At 36.5% G+C, this 24543-nt stretch overlaps 1 protein-coding gene and 2 pseudogenes across 1 annotated transcript; 1 reads left to right on the top strand and 2 right to left on the bottom strand.

Annotated features, from left to right (window-relative positions):
• Positions 1-5508: 5508 nt before the first annotated feature.
• On the top strand, positions 5509-7474 carry LOC103339505 (disease resistance RPP13-like protein 4; annotated as a pseudogene).
• A 2612-nt stretch (positions 7475-10086) lies between these two features.
• Positions 10087-16478, bottom strand: LOC103339502 (uncharacterized). The gene is given in 7 exon segments (XM_089042351.1): positions 10087-11367; positions 11369-12021; positions 12615-12930; positions 12932-13695; positions 13698-14334; positions 14566-14614; positions 16372-16478. Coding segments are annotated over 5 exon segments (3426 nt in total). The 5' UTR covers positions 14292-14334; positions 14566-14614; positions 16372-16478; the 3' UTR covers positions 10087-10268.
• Positions 16479-23303: 6825 nt separating this feature from the next.
• LOC103339499 (protein VACUOLELESS GAMETOPHYTES-like) lies at positions 23304-24409 on the bottom strand (annotated as a pseudogene).
• Positions 24410-24543: the final 134 nt, after the last annotated feature.

Below are 24543 nucleotides of genomic sequence, written 5' to 3'. Positions count from 1 at the left end.
AGTTAACGGGTTGACACGAACACGACCGAAACCCGCTTAACACGACTCACGACCAAACCCGTTAACACGACCCGTTTGCGGTATACGCAAACCGACCAACTATTTGTGGTTTAGTGATTTTGAAACCGAAGCCGATCGCGTTTGCGGGTTATTGTGGTAAACCGCAAAATGATCATAATTAGCGGTTTAAACCGCGAGTTCTCAAGCATTCACAAAATATAAATTCACAACCTAAATAAATAAATACACAACCTCAATTTCTCAAACATATATAAATTCACAATCTCCTCAACTTCTCAAGCATTCACAACCTAAGAAAATTAAAGTTACAATTCCAAGCATTCCAATTAAAGTTAAACTTCTCAAGCATTCCAATTCCAAATCCTTTAAAGTTATAAACCAAAAGGAAAATGCAAAGCAAAATGAATTAAAGTTACAACAAAAAGAAAAATCCAATTCAAAGTTAATTAAAGTTACAAACTAAAAGGAAAATGCAATGCACTAATGTTACAAACTAAAGTTACAAACTCAAGTGTTGGTGGTGAGTGGATTTGAAGAACCCCGTTGTGTTGTTTGAGCACCAATGTTATCTACAAATAAAACAACATAGTTTAGTACATTTTATTATAAGAAGAAGCATAAATAACATTAGCATAAATAAACTAATTACTTACAAGTTGTCATATGTTCCATTTCCTTGTAAAATTCAACTTCATCATCCGTGTGGCTATATTTTGCGGTTTGCGGTAACCGCAAGTTTTGAAAATCAAATACAATCGCAAACGCAAATGCGGTTCGGTTCTTAATACTGCAAATGCGGTTTGGTTTACCGCGATTGCGGTTTTATTGCTGTAAATTATCGATTGGTTTTTGCGGTTTTTCAGTTTTTCGGTTTAAAATACCACCCCTAATGTTTATTAATATTAGGCTTAATTGTTGAATTGCCCCTGAACCTCAGTTGTAGTCTCACTTTGCTCCTAAAACTCAATTTGTGTCACTTTACCCATTGGAACTCCATGTCGCACTTTGCCAGGCATAGTTTGCCTGAGTTTCAGGGGCAAAATGAAACTAGAATTGTGCTTCAAGGGCAAATTCAATAATTAAGTCTTAATATTAATGTTCATACCTGTAGGGTTTTGAATATTCTCAATGATTTTCATTCAACAATAATGTGATAATTATATACAGTGCTTTGCTTGGTGTCTACACCAAGGATTTCCTATTTTGGACAAGAATCAAGTCCTTGAGAGACAAGGAATATATACAACAAATCTAGGAAATAAATACAAATAAATAGAAAACTAAATCCTTTAAGGATCACGTCTCATTACACCCCCGCAAGTTGACGGGGCAGGGGAGCACATGTAGATTGGACTGAAGTAAGGAAAACCGAGCAGGAGATAGACCCTTAGTGAAGATATCAGCAATCTGATCAACGGTAGAATAATAAGCAACAAGCAACTCATTGCGCACCATCTTTTCACAAACAAAATGATAATAAACCTCAACATGACGAGTGTGAGAGTGAAACACCAGATTTTAGGCAAGAGAGAGCACTAATGTTGTCACACCAAAGCTTAGGACAATGAACTGGAAGATGAAGATCAAGAACCAAAGCTCGAAACCAAGACAGAGTGGCGGCAGTGTGGGCAAGCTGACGGTACTCGGCTCAGATGCTATAGCAGGAGACACCGCGTTGCTTTTTAGAGCTCTAAGAAATTAAGTTAGTACCGAAATAAATGCAATAGCCACTAGTGAAGCGACGATCATCGGGATCCTCTGCATAATCGGCATCATAATAGGCACTGAGATGAAGAGTGCTTGGCGAATAGAGTAATCCATGAGTAAGCATGCCATTGTGATAACAAAGAATGCACTTAACAACAAGCCAATGAACAGTAGTGGGTTGATGCAAAAACTGACAAACTTGATTAATATCAAAGGCAATGTCCGGGCGAGTAAGGGTTAAGTACTGAAGAGCACCAACAATACTACGGTACTCAGTGAGACCAGAGAGAGGATCGCCATTAGAGATGCTAAGATGACGTCCACCACAACTGGTGTAGGCACGGCTTTGGCCTATGTTGTGTTTATTTTTATACATGATTTATCATGTCATTCACCCAATATTTTGAGTTAGTTCTTGACATTTTATAGCCTTTTACTTCTTTTTTTTGTGTTTTTATAGATTTTACCTTGATTAGAATGAAAGTGAGATAAAAATGCATTACTGGATATAAATTATGTTTTTACTCATTTTCGTTGGTTAACTTCTTGGCTGTGGATCACCATGCTCTGTTGCTTGCATGAGGTGGTTCTTCATGAAATTTGTTCCAATGGGTACAACATATTCGAATTTGAGCTCCATTGAATAAGTATAGCCTATCCAACAGATCCAACATTTATCCTAACCTTGGAATTGTGGTTCGGACTACATTTACCTCAATGCCTCACTCTGCTGTGCCATTTTGGAAAATGATAAGATATTCGTGGACCTCTTTTACAAAATTCATGAATAGTGATGCATTAATTTTTCCAACGAGTTCCATGAATAGCAACCCATGAATTTTTCCATTTAAAGTCCTGTGAAATACGTTTTAGGGTAGACCATCATGAGGACGACCCGAAATAACCTCATAGTATACACCACGAATTTCCCAACGTAAGGTGTCCACCTAGAAGGAGACCGGTACCAAATTCCAACTAAACATCATCAATATAAATTGTATGAAAATGCAAACTAATTAAACAGATCTGCTATGACTGACGAGAATAACATAGGAGATTCAAATTGGATCGAATTGGAATTTGGGGTCGAGTGGTCCTAGTTCAACAAAAAACAGGTTGAATTTTAATCCTAAACGTAGTAGAAGTTCGATTTTATGATTCCAAATGAAAATGAGGAATTCGGTGCGAGCAAATGAAAATGAGGAATTCGGTGCGAGCAAATGAAAATGGGAAATTTGGTGCGATTAAAATCAGCGGTGTAGGAGGAAGTTAAACTTCTTGAATACAATTTATTCAATTCATTAAGTACATTTGGATTGACAAAACATTGGCGGAGATGGGCAGAGAGATTGGGGGTGATGGTTGGACTAAATAAGCTCGCTTCGGTAACAAATTCCATCTAACATCATGAATACAAATTGTATTTGTCCAGTTAACGGATGTAATTGCCTCAAAAAAATGCAAATGGACACCAATTACACCCGCCTAAGATGAAATTATCATTTTCATACTTGCTCAATTCCCGCTTCCATTTACAAATGTAGCTAGGATCCTTAGCATATAGCATGAACCATAGACGCCTAAATTTCAGGATAAAACCTATAACCTAGGTGTTTGCTATCAAAAAGGCGCCTCACTATATTGAACCTACACTCTAGTTCAACTCTTGGTACCATAAATGGCGGCTATGACTTAGTAACCCGTGCAATGTCCAATTACAATTCAAAAATAATGTTATACAGCCGACCATACCATAAATGACAATGTAATAATATAAAAATACACTTACTTCTCATATTTCAAAACCCATAAGAAGTCCAACTCCTTTGGAAAGTTGTTCCCGTGAATTTTGTAACAGAGGTCCACAAATATCTTATCTTTTCCCAAGTGGACACAAGCAGAGTGAGGCAAACTGGAACATCCTAATAGAGCTCTCTCGTTCCTCATCCATATCCCATAATGGGAGGACTCTATTGGGATGTCCCAGTCTGCCTCACTCTGCTTGTGCAATTTTGGAAATGATAAGATGTTCGCGGACCTCTTTTACAAAATTCATGAATAGCGACGCATTAATTTTTCCAACGAGCTCCATGAATCGCAACCCATGATTTTTTCCATTTAAAATCCTGTGAAATACGTTTTCGGGTTGACCATCATACGGATGACCCGAAATAACCTCATAGTATACACCATGAATTTCCCAACGTGAGGTGTCCACCTAGAAGGAGACTGGTACCAAATTCCAACTAAACATCATCAATATAAATTGTATGAAAATGCAAACCAATTAAACAGATCTGCTCTGACTGACGAGAATAACATAGGAGATTCAAAGTGGATCGAATTGGAATTTGGGGTCTAGTGGTCCAAGTTCAACAAAAAACAGGTTGAATTTTAATCCTAAAACGTATTAGAAGTTTGATTCTATGATTCCAAATGAAAATGAGGAATTTGGTGCGAGCAAATGAAAATGGGAAATTTGGGGCGATTAAAATCAGCAGTGTAGGAGGAAGTTAAACTTCTTGAATACAATGTTTTAAATTCACTAAGTACCTTTGGATTGGCTGCACATTAGCGGAGATGGGCGTAGAGACTGGGGGTGATGGTTGGACTAAATAAGCTCGCTTTGGTAACAAATTCCAACTAAACATCATTAATACAAATTGCATTTGTCGAGTACCGGATGTAATTACCTCAAAAAAATGCAATTGGACACCAATTACACCCGCCTAAGATGAAATTATAATTTTCATACTTGCTCAATTCCCGCTTCCAATTACAAATGTAGCTAGGATTCTTAGCATATATCATGAACCACCAACGCCTAAATTTCAGGGTAAAAACAAACCTCTAACTTGGGTGCTTGCTATCAAAAAGGCGCCTCACTAGATTGAACCTATACTCCAGTTTAACTCTTAGCACCATAAATAGCGGCTATGACTTAGTAACCCACGCAATGTCCTGTTACAATTCAAAAATAATGTTATACAACCGACCATAGCATAAATGATAATGTAACAATATAAAAATATACTTACTTCTCATCTTTCAAAACCCATAAGAAGTCCAACTCCTTTGGAAAGTTGTTTCCATGAATTTTGTAACAGAGGTCCACAAACATTTTATCATCTCCCAAATTGACACAAGCAGAGTGAGGCAGACCGGAACATCCCAATAAAGCCCTTCCGTTCCTCATCCATACCTCATAACGGGAGGACTCTATTAGGATGTCCCTCTGCCTCACTTTGCTTGTGCCGTTTTGGAAGATGATAAGATGTTCGCGAACCTCTGTTACAACATTAATGAATAGGGACGCAAGAATTTTTCCATTTAAAGTCCCGTGAAATACATTTTTGGGTAGACCATCGTGAGGACCATGCGGAATAAGCTCATCGTATACACCATGAATTTCCCCTACGAGAGGTGTCCCCCTAGAAGGAGGCCGGAACCAACTTCCAACTAAACATCATCAATACAAATTGTATGAAAATGCAATCCAATTTAACAAATCTACTATGATTGACGAGAATAATATTGGAGATTCAAAATGGATTGAATTGGAATTTGGGGTCTGGTGGTCCTAGTTCAACAAGAAACAGGTTGAATTTTAATGCTCAAACTTTGTATTAGAAGTTTGATTCTATGATTCCAAATGAAAATGGGAAATTTGGTGCGATTAAAATCAATAATGTAGGAGGAAGTTACACTTCTTGAATACAATTTATTCAATGCATTAAGTACCTTTGGATTGGCTGGACATGGGCGGAGAGACTGGGGGCAATGGCTGGACTAAATAAGCTCGCTTCGGTAACAAATTCCAACTAAACATCATGAATACAAATTGTATTTGTCGAGTTAACGGATATAATTGCCTCAAAAAAAAAAAAAAAAAAAGGACACCAATTACACCCACCTAAGATGAAATTATAATTTTCATACTTGCTCAATTCCCACTTCCAATTACAACTGTAGCTAGGATCCTTAGCATATATCGTGAACTACTAATGCCTAATTTCAGGGTAAAAACAAACCTCCAACCTAGGTGGTTACTATAAAAAAGGCGCCTCACTAGATAGAACTTATACTCCAGTTAACTCTTGGCACCATTGTGTTCGATCCCAACAAAGTACTTGATCAATTGTCTGACTTACATTTCAGTAAGGTTTTTGGAGATAGCCCCACTTTTAAAGATTTTCGGGTTGTATATAACAGTCTTTGTGTTACTACAAAGCTCTGCTTGTTGTGTTTTGCTGTGTTTCCAGCAAATGAGGTTATAAAGAAGAGGCTTTTGGTACATTGGTGGATTGGAGAAGGGTTCCTGAACCCTCCTGTTGATGGCAAAGAGACGGTCGTGGAAATTGCGGATGGTGTATTTGAAGAGTTAACAAAGAAGGGCTGCATTGAACCTGTTTACAAGAAACGGAGATCAGTTGTTGCGTAGTTTTAAAATGCACCGTCTTAACCGTTCCGCAGTGATTGTGATTGCCAAAGATGTGAGATTCGTTGATTTTCATAGTAAAGGAAATCCCACTGCCAACTTTTCATGGTCTCACCGGGCTTGCTTGATGAATGGTTCTTCTCATCTGACATTGGCAAACAGACCCGATTTGGATCCAGAGAAGCTGCAGACTATATTCAATGTGAATGAGGCTTATCCAGATTTTTCCGAAGTTGACTGGTCTAGGTTAAGGAATGTGAAGGTTCTTTATCTTGGAAGGTGGCACAACAGAGCTAATCATCACATTGAAGTAGATGACGTTGAATTCTTTAAAGGGTTGAGGTATATGAGACATTTGATTTTCTTCAGCCTACGAGGGATATCTAGGATTATGGAGCTTCCTGATTCACTGTGCAAGCTTTCTAGTCTGAGGATCTTGGATCTTAGTGCATGCAACAATTTAGAAATACTTCCAGAGACAATAGGCTCGCTTAAGAGGCTCACTCATTTGGATATGTCTGAGTGTTACTTGTTGGAGCACATGCCTAAGGGGATATTGCCTTGCTCTCAGAACTCCAAGTTCTTAAAGGATTCATAATTTGTGATCATAAGAATGATAGATCATGTACTCTTCATGATTTGTCAGCTTTGAAGAAGTTGAGGAAATTGGCAATCAACACAAGCAGGGAGGATTTTCCCAGAGAAGAAGAGCTAATTGTTTTCCAACAGTTTGGATCGCTTCGAAAGCTAACAATAGCATGGGGAGGGTTATACCTCCCAGCCATCCAGCTGGATAAACGTATTAAGCTGGAGAATATTGCTGCTCGACCCACAACATCAAACACTTTGAAGAGTCGTGGAGGTAACCATACACAAGACAATGCTGCACCAGAGCCAGCAACACCAACTGGCATAAGAAACCATATCCCTAAAATCCCTTCAAGTTTGTCAGCCTTCAAGCGAATGACTAAAACTACTACCAGGAATCAGGAACATTTTAAAGAACTAGAGAAGCTGGATCTGCAGTGCTACCCTCAGATGACAGCACCCAGTTGGTTGATGCCTGGAAAGCTTAAGAGTCTAAAGAAACTCTACATTAGAGGAGGACAGCTCCAAAATCTAGGTCAAGTTCACGAGAATGACAAGTGGACAATTATGATTTTACGTCTGAAGTTCTTGAGTGAATTAAACCTGGATTGGAATGAACTCCAGGTGTCATTTCCGTACTTAATATATTTGGAGAAATATAGATGCCCTAAGCTCACTTTCTTCCCATGCGATGCGAGTGGCCTATGGCTGAAGCCCTGAACTTGAACAATGGAATCGTACAGGTGGAACTCTTGGTATGTACATCCAAGCAGTTAAATTCAAGTGTTTACTCGATTGAAGTACGTTGTCCATTTTTGGCTAATGTTGTGAGCCTTTTTTTGCTTCTTTACTCAGAAAATTTAATTATGTTTCACGTCTGCAATGCGAGAGAAGTTTGCTTAGTTCAATGAAGACACTAAGAAAATACTTTTCTCATGCCTTTAGGTTCAGTGAAATTTAATCTTACTCAAAAGTTGAGTGTCAATTTTATTCAAGCTATTGAGAAAATGCTTTTGTTGAATATTATCAGGGGAATTTATAAATTACAGACAATCTGATACTTAATTCTCTGTGAAGACAATCACATGTCACTTTGAGTGGCCAAAATATGTAGTAGAAAGGGTAAAACAATATGTTTTTGGGACTACTTTGGACTTGGAAGTTTACTCCAACTTTAAGAGAACATGGGAACAAAGGGTTCTATTTTAACCATTGGAGAGGGCTGGGCTTACAATGGTATTTAAAATATTTGGCTTTCGGAAGACTGCAGGGTTTGCACTTGAAGAGTCAATATCAAGTCCTAGGGTTTTCATCTAAAATTTTTTATGGGTTTAGAATTTTTGTTCCTATGGGTAATAATTTTTTCCAGTTGCTGTTGTGTGTTTACATTTCTCACATTTTCTTGTTCTGTGTGCACTTATACATTAAGGCCATGTTTGGTGGGCCGGCTAGAAAAGACTGGATTGGATTTCATAATTTGGACTGGATTGGTTGAGACTGGACCATACTTTAAGTCTGTTGTTTGGTGCTATACTTACTCTGTACTAGACTGGAAAACATAATAATTTTATTATCAGATTTTTTAAAGTATCTTTTCTTTATGAGATTAAAAACTATTTATTTTTCCCATAATGAACAAAATTATAGTCTAGCAAAACAGAAGTACAAAAATATAAATTGAAAAAAAAGAAAAAAATCGATAGTATGAAGCTATGAAATTTGAAAGATTCCCATATGAACATTTTGAAAAAATAATAAAAATTAAAGCACAAACGAAAACTGGGTTCCACATCTGAAAATTTTCAAAGTAATCAAAAAACAAGATTGAAGAGAATACATGAAAACGAAGATAAAAACTCAGGACCATACAATTGGCCGAAAATTGCTTTAGCAAAAGAAGTGAAGCAGATCAAGAAATGGGCAGAAGAACAAAGCAGAAAAGCAAGTAGAAAAATAAAAGAATAGAGCATTGAGACACAACAGAAAATGGGCTTCAATTTATAGCGTAAAAAACCATAGCTTTCGACATCTGAATTTCAGAGAAAAATAAAATAAAATATCAAGTCCAGTCCTTTGTGTTCATTTTAATTGAATATATCCAGTCCAGTCCGACTCACCAAACAGGGCCTAAGGCTCCTTTCTTTGTATTTTCTACAGATTTGGTGCAGGTCATCAGGGCTTGGATTTGAAGATCCAAATTTGAGCAGCTCTGGTGATGCAACAGTGGTAAAATTTAGTGTTCTGAATGATGATGCTCTTAAGAGCATGTACAAGGCAGAGAATGGGCCAAGGGTTTAGGGCCTAAACCCTAAACTCAAAGGAGAAGAAGCATGGATACTTTCAAGGGATTGAGTGTGTTGATGTCACAGGGCTGGTAAGACTTCTGGGGTTGAACTAAATGGAAGGTTGTTGGATATATTATGCTGACAACTTCTGTTGGCATTGTGGAACATTAACAGAATCGTAGATAATTTAAGATTTAGTAATGTAGATAAGTTAGTCAGAAGTGAAAAGGTGCTTTAGTTGATACCTGTACAATTATTTGGATCCCTTTGCCTTTACATTACTTAATGATACCTTGATTGGGTCACCATGTTCCCCAAATTATTAGGTTTGTTTTTACCATATGTTTCATTCTTTTCTATTATATCAAATTTGGTAGGCTTAGTGATGCAGGGCAGCGGCTATAAGCTGCTGTCTAATGACCCAAACATACCCAAAATACAGAGAATAGAAGGATAAAACAATAGAATTGAAGTTGGAACAAAGATAATTGAGTACTAGGGCAAAATTCCAACAGAAACTCTATAGACTTACGTATGAGATTATATTCATTAACAAAAACTTCATACAAGAGTTTCTAACTTGCCTATTTATACTAGAATACAAAAACCTAATTGACATAGAAAATTGAAACCTAAATAGGATATTAAACCAAATCCTAGTAAGAATAGGAAAACAAAAGAAGTAAATAATAATTTAAAGTAACCCTAGCCCAATTGACTGACGGGCCTAAGTAATCTTAGAGAGCTTCGTACATGCTCCTGCATCACTTAGCAAGACAAATTTTTTTAAATAAATCTAGCAATTTCATTTATAAGATATTTTACAGGAATTCTGCCGGCACAATCCCCTGCATAAAATTGTGCATGAACCAATTTGCTGCTTTCAATGTGTGATCTTGGTTATGCTGATCAGAAAATTATATTCGTGAGGATTATTGACAAAGCAAAAGTGAAAACTGATATAGCTGAAGCCTTTTGACTGCTTCTCAAACAAGAAACCAACAAGGCCATAACACTCTGCTGCCATATCATATGGATGCCAACTTGATTAAAATTTGAACAGGTTAAGTGTTTAACCCTCTTTCTTATATAGAAAGGGACAAGTAGTGGAAAATCAACAATGATCTGCTAAGCTATGATTATGCATACTATGTATGAAAGAATGTATGGAACCAGAACCAGTAAATTTGAAACAAATCTTAGACATTCTGAGAATTTAGAATTTTCTTTTAACAGTATCCTATTCGGTGGATATTGATATTACACTGAAAACACTCAAACACCAATCCTTCACAAGGTTTACCACATGCCTCACAAGGAAGAATGTTATCTCTCTTATCAAAAGGAATGGCACTCTTTTTCTTTTCAACAAGGGTGACAAGGTGTTGGTGAGCATGCTTGTAAGTGCTCCCTAACTTGACATGGCGATACCTCCCAACAACGCAATGAGGATGACAATCGAAGTCACAATCTTTGCAGCAATAAAACCAATGTGTTGAGTCTCGTTCTCCTTCGCATATTTGACAATAACATTCTCCCAGTTCATATTTAACCCGACGATGGGTGAGCTTGAGAGGATGATTGTCGTACCTGTGACTTGCAGTAAGAGGTAGTTGAATGCATTGGATACACAGATGAAAATTGCAGTTGACACAACTGAAGCGGACAGCTGGTTGACTATAATTACCACAACCTCGACAAGAAGGGTTGCTCCTCCTTAATATGCCTCGGATTGACGATATGTAGGACTGTCCCTTGTCATCCATTGTGTTGAAGGTGAGGGGGTGTCTATGAGCCGGATGTGTAAGAGAGTTGGAAAGAGTATTGCATTGGAGGTCAAGGTAGAACTGGCATCTTTCACAGCTGTAGAGGAAGCCGTGGCTAAAGCTGCTGCATGCATGGCACTCGAACATGCCATCCATAGACGGTGCCTTTGGGAGGAGTTTGAGCAAGTGTGGGTGAAATGGGTGAAGCCTCTCCGTTGGTAATTGAGCACATGTCTTGTGGAGAAAGAAATGACAATCATCTTCTTCTTGTTTTGTACAGCTATAAAAGGCATCTGTGATAGGTTCGATGCAACCGTCACAAGTAATTCTATCATCTTTTTGCACTTCATCTCTCAGGACCAACAAATGCTGATGACTAAAGTGTTTGATGTGTGCAGCTAATTCTATCCGGTCGTCACCCTGCTGGGCCTCACCAAGCATCGTAGCTTTGGACTCATCGTCAACGATTTTGGTAGTTGTATGGCCATGCCTTTCTTTCTCCAGCGCAATTATTTCATCTCGAACGTCCTCCTTCATTACGCATCTATTATGAGCAATGCAAGCTGCAATGTTGACAAGAATATACAGCTCTTTCTTTCTTCATGGGTTTGTGGCAGACTCTGCAGAATTGATTCCGGGGCTGAACCACCCCAAAGGACCACTTGAGCACAAGAGGGTGTTGGTGCGCAGTTATTTTGATCTGGCGTGGTAACGAAGTGCATTCCTCATGGACCAAAAGCTGGCAGATGCTGCAGAGATAGGCGACGCCATTCCCATGTTTGTTACATGCACCGCAAGTGAATTTCATTCGCTTCCGAAGGACGGTGAATTGGTGGTCATGGCAGTCATAATTTCCAATGTTCCGCCAATTGGAAGCACATTTGAGGTCAAGGTTGAAGTCACATCGGGAACAAGTGTAAGTATGGTTGTCTCTACAGCGTTGGGAACATGCATCACACTTAGTCATCGAGTAGTATCTAGGTTTGCGAAGAATAAGTGGGTGCTTCTGATGCATTGGATGTTGAATCTCACGGGGTAGCTTTGCACATGATTTATGGAGAGTGAGGTTGGGAGGATCTTTGTTTCCATTATAGCCAGGGCCAACGACCGGGTCACCGCACATATTGCAAAAAACCAGTCGACCATATTGATTAGGTTGCAGTTCCGTGAATATGCAGGGACGCTGCAATTTGTTAAGCTCATTTTCTCTCCCTCTCTGTCAACAATCACAAATTTAGTATATGCAAACTGCTACTGAAAGATTATATATTAGCATGTATTGTATAATTAATTATAATCAGTCTAGATTTTATTATTTGAACCCTTTCCAATCTAGCTAGCCTGGTGGTGCTACTTGGACAACATTAACTGGTCTGTCTATAATCGAGTTATGACTTGCCTATGTCACCTCTATCAAAGACATATGAACATAATTCTGATCCAAATAGTTTATTATATATATCCTATGCGGACATGTCCAGGACGCCTTCATGTATTTTCTACTATATCCTCTTTGCTTTCCTCCTTTGTTTATAATGACGTCCATATGGTAATAACGTCCGGACGTCCGGAAAGAGAAGAATATTGTATATATATGTGTGTGTATGAACCGCATTTCACTGGCCACCTTGAAATCACTAATAATTCTCTACTCACATTTTGTATAGTCACGCATCCAATTGGAAAAACATATATCTATATGGAATATAACTATAAGTCAGGCTATGAACAATATTAATTTTCAACAAAACTGATTCAGAAAATCATACGGAAATGGTAGGAAAGAGGGCATGAGAATAAGTTACTCACACAATATAATTCTGATCGGTGGATATTTACATGACACTTAGAGCATTCAAAGACCAATCCTTCACAAGGTCCACCGCACAATTGACAAGGAAGAATGCTACTTCTCTTATCAAAAGGAATGACGCTCTTTCTCTTGTCGATGAGGGTGACTAGGTGTGGGTGAGCACTAATCTTGAAAGTACTCCCTAACTTGACTTTGGGATACCTCCCCAGAATGCAATAAGTATGGTAATCAAAGTCACAATCCTCGCATGAGTACAACCATTCTCGTTCATATTGTTTTCCTTCACATATTTCACAATAACCATCTCCTTTTAAAGATGAGTCTGAGAGGATGATCGTCGTATCTGTGCTTAGCAGTCAAAGGTACCTTAACACATTGAATACAAAAATTGAAGATATGATAGCCATTATTTTTCAGAGAACTGAAGCGAGCAAAAGTTTCTCCAATAGATGTATCACAACCATGGCAATAGTTGTAGTACTTCTCCCAGCTTCTGTTGAAAAAGAGGCGATCTTCATAAAACTCATGTGTAAGGGACTCTGAAAGCGAAATGCACTCAAGGTCAAAGTATAAGTCGAATTTGCTACAGTAGTATGCAAAGCCTTGGCAAAGGTTCCTGCACAAGTGACACCAGAACACACGGTCAGTAGAAGGAGCCCATGGGAGCAGTGTAAGAGGAAGTGGGTGAAGTGGGTGAAGCCGCTTTGTAGGTAATTGAGCACATGTTTTGTGGAGGAAGAAATGGCAACGTTCTTGTTCTGTACAACTATAATATGCGTTAGTGATGGGCCCGATGCAACCATCGCAAGTACGGGATTTGTCATCTTCATCTTTAACCTCATCATTCAGGGCTAAGAGATGTTGATGACTAAAGTGTTTGATTTGATGTTCAGCTAATTCTCTTTGGTACTCCACCATGTTGATCTGCTGGGACGCTCCAAGTATCATATCTTTCGACTGATCCTCAACAATGTCGGTGGTTGTAACATCCCGGAAGCTCTCATGTGTTGCACATTTAGTGTGGGCAACATAACCGCAGCATTGACAAGAATAAAAGGCACGATGCTTTTTCATGCTCGTATAGCATACTTTGCAAAATGGGTTGCTTTGGCGAATTTCTTCAAGGACCATGTGAGCATGAGAGAGTGTTGGTGTCCGGTTATTTTGATGTCGCGTGGTAATGAAGGAGTGCATCTCTTGTGGACTAGGAGCTGGCAGATGCTGCAAAAGTAAGGGATACCATTCCCATATGATCCACAAGCATCACAATTGAATTTTATTCGCTTCCGAAAGATGGTGAATGTGTGCTCGTGACGATCATTTTCAATAATGTTTTGCCAATTGGAAGCACATTTGAGGTCAAGGTTGAAGTGGCATAAGGAACAATTATAAGCCAAGCTGGCTTTGTAACGTTGGTCACAGGCAGCACAAGTGTATTTTGTAGGTGTGAGGAGAACAAGTGGGTGTTTGCGGTGCAAAGGGTGTTTGATCTCACGGGGTAGCTCGGCACATGATTTATGGAGAGTGAAGCCAGGAGGATACTTGTTGCAAGTGTAGCTAGGGCCAAGCACAGGATCCCCGCATGCATTGCAAAAAACTAGTCGACCATCTTCTTTCTTCTGCTCTTCCTTGTACGTCAAGGGATGCTTGTGACTGAAATGTTGAAGCTGCATTTCTCTCTCTGCTCTCAGCAATAAATGTTTACAGAGAAAACAACTGCTACCACCAATAGATCATATATAAAACATAAATTGTATAAGCTTCTCAGAATTTGATTGAAGTTTCATTTTCATTGGTCTTGATATTTAGACAATGACCATATGAATATCAAAATGTGGGTGAATATTGGTAAAACCAAATAAGTTTAAAAATTCTATCAAAGTAATACTTGTACATATTTTCCTAAATCTGAAAGCACAAAATAGGATAGAGTGGAGGTTTTCATACCTGAATTAAGGATGACTTGCGTGACATGGATGCGACCGTGGCTCTAGAGCTAGCAAGAGTAATTATATTAAATTTTTTTTTTGGGGTGATCACTAGCTAATGAATAAGTAAATGGTGTGATGCTGAAAGATAGACTAGTGACGTATAAAAGTGGATATGTAGCAACAAGATATGTGTGTGTGTATATATAGCAAGCACTCTTTAGTGAATTCTTTGCTGGGGAGTGAAGTATACACTTTATATAAAAAGAGAAAAGAAAAGAAAAGAACTTGAGTTTTGCATATTATTCTTTTTTCGTCAATGAAAACGCAATTGGTGAGTTATCTTTTACTTGCAGTGAGGTGCTTCTTCTTAAAAGTGCTGCAGGATAAAAATAAGGGAAGCACTTGGCTCTCTTTAATGAAACTTTTAAAATACCGAAAATACTCATATTTAATTTTTAAAATGCCAAAATATCCTTCCTTTCTTTTTTTTTTCCTCTTTTTTTTAATTTTTATATTTCCTATATTTATTATAATATTTTGAGATTCTTTACATTTTTTAAAGTGCTTTTAAAAGTGCTTTTACTGTGTCAGCCAAACACTCAACAAAATATCAAAAGCGCTTTTATATAGTGTGAAAACACTTTTAAATGACAAACTACTTCTTTGTAGAAGCACTTATGTCATAAGCACTACTGACATAAGCGCTACTAGCATAAGCGCTTCAAGAAGAAGCACTCCCAAACGAGCCCTTAGGGACAAGAGGCAAATTAGTTATTCAAATCATAATTTACTTGCTTTCCCATGTAGATATTTGATTTTCAATTTCCTGAAACTTCATTAGTGTATTGATCTATTGTCTTTTGCCAATTATTTTGAATTTCTTCCGGTATTGAAGATTGAGTTGTTAACTATCAAAAGATTTTGAACAGATTGACATTCTATTCTATTTGAAAATTAATTTAAGAAATAATACTCTTTTCTATTTGAAAAGGGTTAATCGTTTTATTAGTCCCTGAATTTAGACATGATTTGCATTTGAATACCTCAATTTCCAAAATAGTTCCCATAATCCTTTAACTTTAGTTTCGTTATGACAAATGGTCATGCCATCAATTTTGTTTACTTTTCTGTTAAATGTAGGGGCAAGGGCGAGAGAAAAGAGAGCTAGAAATCTTGTGAGAGCTAAGGGGGTTCAAGATTGTAACTAAAGTTGTTCTTACATACTAGTGAATTTCTCGGGTGGATCACCAAGAGAACGTAAGGCACGGGGCCAAACCTCTATAAATCTTTGTGTTCTTGTGTGTTTGCTTCCTCTTTTCAATGTGCGTGTGTTTTATTCTTAATGGAGTTCGTGTGTGTGTCATCGCGTAGTCTATAACGACAAGGTCTTGGAGTGTTTGCGCTCAACATGGTGTTTGCACACAACATGGTGTCCACTGTTTATATCAAGCATAGTATAGACAATGATGCATTACTTCTTTAACCAAGAAAAGGGATTCTGAGCCTATGTGTTTACCCATATTTGTTAAATCTAAGTCATTCAACAATCTAACGACTTAACACACGACACGTTATCAAACATTTAAGTTAGGTTATTTTATTTTTCCAAAACTTATTAATCTTATCTTATATAGCAACAACCCATACTAACACAAGAACAGAATTTTTTAAAAAAAAATTGCAGAAATGAATTTAAAGCAAGCTTATGCAAGTTTCAAACACATGGTGTTTTGAACAACAAATTAACACCTAAAGTTAAACCAAAGAAAATGAATAAGCGGAAAATGAAGATAATCAAATCAAAGATAGATGGAGAGCAAACCTTATGAGTGGTTTGGTGCAGAAGAGCAACGAGAGTTTGCTTTACAACTGGGAGAGTCAAGTCAACTGTGTACTCTCTTCACCACAAGGTCCACAACTTACTGATCATAGCAGCCTCTCTTATGGCAAGCAAGCCAATCACTTTGGAGAACCTGGTGGGCCAGTCAAAGCATCATAAAAGTTAAGAAAAGGAAAAGTGGAAGAATCCAATTTTTCTTTCTTTTTTTCTTTTTCTTTATTGAAGTTCACTCTCTCAAAAGGTCTCAAATAAATCCAACTTGATCCAAAATCCTTGTAATTCTCATTCCAAAGATATCTATTGATGGAGCTGATATAAAGATGACTGAGATGCCCAGGTCAGTCAGGAGAGAGTCGAGATCCGTCCCCTTTTCATGGATACTGTAATGGGAGGTTTGTGTAATTAATAAAAACACGTAGAATTTTTTGCTTAAGGTAAACACAACTCGATAGAGTATGAGAAGGAGCAAATTGGACTAGAAACTCAAATTTGGATCCAATTAGCTTCCACTATCTTTTATTTCTTAAAGAAAAAAAGAAAAAAGAAAAAGCTAAAGAAAAAAGAAAAAGGAAAAAAGAAAAAAAGGAAAAAGATATGTAAGAATGGCTTCATAATATTTCAAGGTATCATAAACTGATAAAAAAAGGGAAGGTTGTTGCTTTAATAAAAGCACCTTTGCCCTTTGTTTGGTGCGTTGATTGCTTGAGGAGTTGTAGTATATTCTTTGCTCTACATTCAGGCTAGCTGCAGAATCTATAGAAGCTTCTCATCATCACTACAGATATTCGCTGCAAAATAGTGTTGTCTGATTGTGCTTCCATGTTTATTAATATTAGGCTTAATTGTTGAATTGCCCCTGAATCTCAGTTGTAGTCTCACTTTGCCCCTAAAACTCAAATTGTGTCGCTTTACCCCTTGGAACTCCATGTCTCACTTTGCCAGGCATAATTGCCTAAGTTTCAGGGGCAAAATGAAACTAGAATTATGTTTCAATGGAAAAATCAATAATTAAGCTTTAATATTAATATTCATACCTGAAAGGTTTTGAATATTCTCAATGATTTTTATTGAACAATCGTCTGATAAAGATACTAAGCCTCTACATTTAATTACATCGGTGCATTTACCCGCATCTAAAACAATCTTAACCCTTAAATTAATCAAATGAGTTTTAATTGTATTTAGAATAAAACTATAATGCACCTTATTCTTATAGGATCAAATCCTCTCCTAACACTGTTCACCTTTCAATAACAAAATAACCAAATTAAATAAATACCCACCATGAACTATAACATCTTCTTTCTCTACCTAGTAGGATTTTCTTTTTATGAGAACCAGTTCACATATCAGATTTAAGTCAAAGGGACATTTTGGAAAAAGCAAAAGGAGAGAGAAAAATTTTAAAAGAAGCAAAAATGGACAAAAATGCCCTTATTTATTTTTAGATTTCCTAAGAAATCCAATACATTTGCATGTCTTTGATTTGAAAGTTGAATGGTTTTTTTGTCTTTTTTAAAAGGAAAAGCTTTGGCTTTTTCCAAAAGTGAAATTTTCTTTATGTCTAAAACTTAAAAAACCTTAAGTTGGGAAATTACAAACGCCATGATTTCATTTTGATTGTGTTCTGTGTGAGTACTGATAGCATAGGAAATTGAAAAATAAACTATTTTGGATATCCCATGAAGATCAAGCAAGAGACGAACACCCAAACTGAAACCAAAGGATTATTATTATTATTTAAAAAAGAATGAAAGCTTGACGCTTGAGATTAGACCAAAGAATCATTTCCATCAAGAACTACTCTAACAAAATAGAAATAAGGAATTTTGATGTACACTATATCATCTTATTAATGTCAGTTTTGGAATCAAATTCCAGATTTTGATAATTATGAAAATGATACAAGTACGGAGAGAAGGCGGAAAAGCCGCAGGAGAGAGGAAGAGATGGATAACTGATACAGTGCAAAAGGAGAGTTTTAATACAATACAATTATGATGAGGTGGAATAATTAATTTCCATTGGATCAATTAAATGGTTAAGATTGTCTTAAATGCATGTAAATGCACCGATGCTAAATGTAGAGACTCGGGATCCGTGTGATAATTATTTACAATGCTTTGCTTGGTGTCTACACAAAGGATTTCCTATTCTAGGCAACTTGAGAGACAAGGAATATATACAACAAATCTAGGAAATAAATACAAATAAACAGGAAACTAAATCCTTTAATGATCAAGTCTCATTGCACCACCCACAAGCAGACGGCGTGAGGGAATACAGGCAGATTGGACTGAAGTAAGGCAAAACCGAGCAGGAGCTAGACCCTTAGTAAAGATATCAGCAATTTGATCAACGGTAGAACAATAAGCAACAAGTAACTCATTGCGCACCACCATTTCATGAAGAAAAAAAAAATGATAATCAACCTCAACATGGCGAGTGTGAGAGTGAAACACCAGATTAGAGGCAAGAGAGAGAGAGAGAGCACTAATTTTGTCACACCAAAGCTTAAGGAAAGGAACTAGAAGATGAATGATGAGCACATAATTCATACAAGTTTTATCCTTAAATTTATATTTGTTAGTATTTTCTTTTGTTTTATTTAAATCTATTATAGTATTTGTATTGGTTATTTCCAATCTTTGTTTTTGTAATTAATGAGTGGTTGTTTGTAGATATTAAGTGTCTTCCATCAATAGCAATTGTGGAGGAATAAACAAAGAAAGAGAAGTTCAAATTGACTACTTGCAAACAATGAATGCAAAGAAGAATGATGATTGAGTTGTTATCTAGCCATAAATGGAGAAAGCTTAGGAGACATGAGGGAGAGACACACAAAGTGAAGCCAAAGTCAAGGAAGTAAGCCAAAGTCAAGGAAGTAGGCCAAAAATAAGGAAGATATTTGAAAATGATGGGCTACTTATGGTGAGCTACTTGATTATTATATAATTCAAGGCTCTCTTCTTTGGCTATAAATTCAAGCTTGGAGCAAAGAAGCAAAGAGGAGATAGATAGGAAAGACGCTAAAAGAAAGAAAGAGAGAAAGCAAGAGAAAGTGTAGAGAAAGAGAACAAGGATGGAAAGGAAAGAACTGAGAGCTATTCTTCACCTTTCTTAGTTCTCATTTATTTCATGTATTTTAGTTTCTTTGTTTTGTTTTAAATATTAATTATGTCTAGCTAAAATATTTAACTAAGACTGGATGAAACACCATTATTAAATAAAGTTCTAGTTTTATTTTCAATTCTCAAATATTGTGGTGTTCAATGATATATAATTTTCACTTCGACATGATTAATAGATTAATTTTCTTTTCACCACTTCTATCATGTATTTGTGGTAGTCAAGACTTTGCAGGTCGCCGATTAATCTATTAATTCATCCTTGGTTTATATTTCTAGTTTACAAATTTCTTTGATATTTTGTTATTCAAATAAACTTTTTCACATAGGATGTTTAGGAAACTTTGATCCTTTGTAGTTAAATAATTTTGTTTACATAGATGCTTAGAATTTGTACTTATGAAGGGAGGGTTGAAAATTTACTTATGATCTAAATTACAAGCTTAATTGACAAATCTTGAGAAAGCAGTAGATTGATTTCTAGATTGCTACTCCATGGGAATTGAAAGATAAATAATTAGGATCTTATGAAATAATGGTGTGGATTCTAATACCTTAGTTATTTTTTCTCATAAATTTAATCTTAATTTCAGTTTATTGTCATTTTCATATTTGTTTTATGCTTTATTTAACTTTCTTTATCAAACAAACAAATCAACATTTGAATCAACTAGGTTGGCAATGAAATTAACTTGGGTTTAATTGGTTTTCTATCTTTTCACGCAATCCCTTGGGTACGACCATCGCTCTTACACGCTTATGCTATATTCGATTCGTACGCTTGCGAGTTTATAAATTTTAAAAACACCTCTTATGGTGACAACAATGAAGATCAAGAAACAAAGCCCAGAACCAAGGCGGGCCAGTGGAGAGCAGTGTGGCAAGTTGATGGTAATACTATAGAAGCGGAGACAACGCGTTGCTTTTTGGAGCTCCAAGAAATTAAGTTAATACCCAAATAAACGCAATAGCCACTATCCCCGCCATAATTGGCATCAGAATAGGCACTGAGATGAAGAGTGCTTGGCGAATAAAGTAACCCATGAGTAAGCGTGCCATTGAGTTAACGAAGAATGCACTTAATATCGAGCCAATGAACAGTAGTGGGTTGATGCATAAACTAACAAACTTGATTAATAGCAAATGCAATGTCCGAGTGAGTAAGGGTTAAGTACTGAAGAGCACCAAAAATAATACGGTACTCAGTGGGATCAGAGAGAGGTCGCCATTAGACATGCTAAGACGGCGTCCACCAACAGCCAGGTGTAGGCTCGGGTTTGGCTTCATGCATGTTAGCATGTTTGAGGAGATCCACAACATATTTGGTCTTATGAGTAAGAGACATACTGGATGAAGTATGAGCAAGCTCCTTGCCCAAAAAATAATGATTGGGCCTAAGATCCTTCATAGAAAATTGACGACCAAATCAGAAATAAGTGTGGTGATGCGAGCGAGATTGGAGCCAATGACAAGGATATGATCGACTGATGTAAATCAACAAATAACTGCGAACAAAACCATGAATGTAGATCAAGAGTGAAGAATTGGACTTAGAGGTGGTGAATCCTAATTGAAGAATATGAGAAGAGAAACATTGAAACCAAAATATCGCACACTTCAGCGCAACATTTGGCCAAAATATCACTATAATATCGATAATATCGAGATGATGAACACAATGAAAAATTTAAAGAATTATTTACACCAAAACCCCTCTCAGGTTTCTTGTGTTTTCACAAAACCTCCTTAGGTCTCAAAAATTACATGAACACCCCTCTATAGGTTTTAGTTTGTTTTCACAAAACCCTTTTCGTTGATTGTTTGTCCAGAAATTGATGATTTCATTGAAAAAAAAACTTATGCAAATGGCAAAATTAACCTCAATGAAGTATATGCAATTTAATCTCAAAGGCAAACTTTGTCATTTGGAGATTTTTGTGTGTGTATAAAATCATCAATCTTTGGACGAAAAATCAATGAAAATGAGTTTTGTAAAAACAATTTAAAACATCAAGGGGTGTTCTTGTAATTTCTAAAACCTCATGGAGTTTTTTTGAAAAAGCTGAAAACCTCAGGGGGTGTTAGTGTAGATAATTGAAATTTGAACTTTATAGGAACTCTATGTTTAGGTACTAAGTCACTCATATATCTTACCATGCAATAAGTGTAAACTATTGTAGTAAATCTTTATAAATAAATGATTATGGTGTGTTTTATCTTCTTTCATTAATTACTACATATTCTCTACACTCATAGTGTTTATCGGCTCGCTATACAATCAACTTAAATCAGTTAAATCCATCATGTAATGCATTCTTTCCAATTTTTTGTGAGAAAGTAATAGATAATTGACTAAATAAACATCCTCCAAAGTTTCAAGAAAAATTTCCAAGTTTTTCTTACACTTTTCATGGTTTTTATTCAATTTTTATCAATATGGATAATTTCTAATATTTCAATCGGAATTTCCATTTTTTTGGACCACCAATATTTCAGAAATTTTAGACCAGTAGATGCGTAGTGACTAGTGAGACCATGAGGAGTTGGGAGCAAAAATATTATTTTTAATTGAATTTTTTTTATACTGGTTTTCTTCTCATAAATTGGTGGTGAACATACACTTTTGATTAAAGTGGTGATAAAATATTTAGTAAGAAACCCTCTCCCCTTTTGAACCCTACATGGGATCTTGATGCGTGTTAAAAAATAGACTCCTTGTAGTTTAAAAATAGAGGCCATTCTTGTAGTTTAGACTATTGCTTGTACACAATAAAATCCTAAAAGTGTTAAATTCTTATTGTTTAAAAAAAAAATTTGAAAATAACTTACGAATTTATTAAGAACAATAAGAATTTAGCAAAGTCTTTTAATATTTTGATGAGTACAAGTGATAAGTCTAAACTGAGGGATGAGGAAACTTTCTTACACAATATCAAGATGTCACGTAAGATTCAAAAGGGGAGAGGGTTTCTTACGGAAATATTTTTTATCACCACTTTAATCTAAGGTGTATGTTCACCACCAATTTATGAGAAGAAAAACAGTAAAAAAAATTTCAACTAAAAATGATATTTTTGCTCCCACCCTCATGGTCTCACTAGTCACTATCAAGCTCTAAAATAGCGATGGTTTCGAAAATATCAGTGGTTAAAATACATGGAAATTTCAATGGAAATATGGAGAAATTATAGATATCAATAAAAACTAAATAAAAACCATGAAAAATGTTTATTTAGTCAATTATCTATTACTTTCTCACAAAAAAAAAATGAAGAAAATGCATTGCATGACGGGTTTAACTGATTTCACGTTGATTATATAGTGAGCTAACAAACATTGCGGGTGTAGAAAATATGTAGTAATTAATGAAAGAAGATTAAACACACCATAATCATTTATTTATAATGATTTACTACAATATTTTACACTTTATATATTGCATGGTAAGATACCTCAGTGACTTAGTACTACATAGAGTTTCTATAAGGTTCAAATTTGAGTTATTTACACTAACACCCCTCTGAAGTTTTCGGTTTATTCACCAACACCCTCTCTGTCAACAATCAGTAATTAATTTCAGTACACGAAAAAATAAGGCCCTGGAAATTTTTTACTTCTATAGAAAACACCAAACGTATGGTTTTTTTTTTTTTCAACAAATGACAACAGCTCATTGATCACCTCTCTAATTGAAATGAAACCTATTATGAGAGAAGTGATTGGAAGGTTTTTAATGGTTCAAATAGGTTTCTATGTGCACTAAATCCTTAAACTCAAAACAGCATATCAAACAAAAATAACATGAAAAATTATAGGCCAATTATGGGCAAGAGTAGTTTGGGAAGAATTTACTTACACAGTTTAATTCCTGACTGGTGGATGTTTACATTAAAGTCAGAACATTCAAAGACCAATCCTTCACAAGGTTTGCCACATGCCTCACAAGGAAGAATGTTATCTCTCTTATCAAAACAAATGACGCGCTTTCTTTTATCAACTTGGGTGACAAGGTATGGGTGAGCATCACGCTTGTAACGGCCCTCTAACTTGACTTGAGGATACCTCCCTAAAATGCAATTAGGATGGCAGTCGAAGTCATATTTTTTGCAGTAGTAGAACCAATCTTTTGGATTTCGTTTCATCATGATCTTTAACCTCATCAATGAGGACTAAGAAATGATCATGACTAAAGTGCTTGATCTGTGCAGCTCCTAATTCTAATTCTATCTGGTCCACCTCCATGTTCATCTCCTTTGCATTACCTAGTATGAGACTTTTGGACTCATCATCAACTGTCTCGATGGTTATGTGTGTGGGATCATGATTTTCCTCTTCCAACAAAGTTGTTTCATCCCGAAAGTCCTTATGTGTGGCCCAACTAGCGTGAGCAATGTAATTGAAACACTGACAGTAATAAAGAAGGCCATTGCTGGTCATGGTTGTGTAGCAAACTTTACAAACTTGATCATTGTAGTTGACAATGGCTTCTCGGAAAATTGGAAGCTTGAGAGGGTGTTGGTGTATAGTTATTCTAATGTGACGTGGCAATGAAATGCATTCCTTATGAACCAAGCTGGCAGATGCTACAGAGGTAGGAGACTTCATGCCCACCTTGGCCACAAGCATCGCAGCAAAGCTGCATTTGTTTCGCAAGGACGATGAATTCATGATCATGGTAGTCATTTTCCAAAATGTTGCTCCAATTGGAAGCACATTTAAGGTCAAGGTTGAAGTTACATAGGGAACAATTGTAAGCCAATCCATCTTTGTAACGCAGGAAACAAGCAAAACATCTGTAATCTCCCATGGTGAGAAGAACAAGCGGGTGTTTGGTGTGTATAGGGTGCTTAATCTCACCAAGTAGCTCGACACATGATTTATGGACAATGAAGTCGTATTCCGGGTATTTGGTGCAGCAGTAGCTAGGGCCAATCGCAGGTTTTGCACACCATGAGCAAAAAGCTAGCCCACCACGTTTTTCTTTTTGCTCTTCCTTGAATATCAGTGGATGCTTGTGACTGATCAA

The sequence above is a fragment of the Prunus mume genome, linkage group LG8 (genome assembly GCF_029339155.1).
Source record: "Prunus mume cultivar Tortuosa linkage group LG8, ASM2933915v1, whole genome shotgun sequence".
In the NCBI taxonomy this organism is placed as follows: domain Eukaryota; kingdom Viridiplantae; phylum Streptophyta; class Magnoliopsida; order Rosales; family Rosaceae; genus Prunus; species Prunus mume.
The sequence above is the reverse complement of the archived record's forward strand: the minus strand, read 5'-3'. Positions and strand labels throughout refer to the sequence as shown.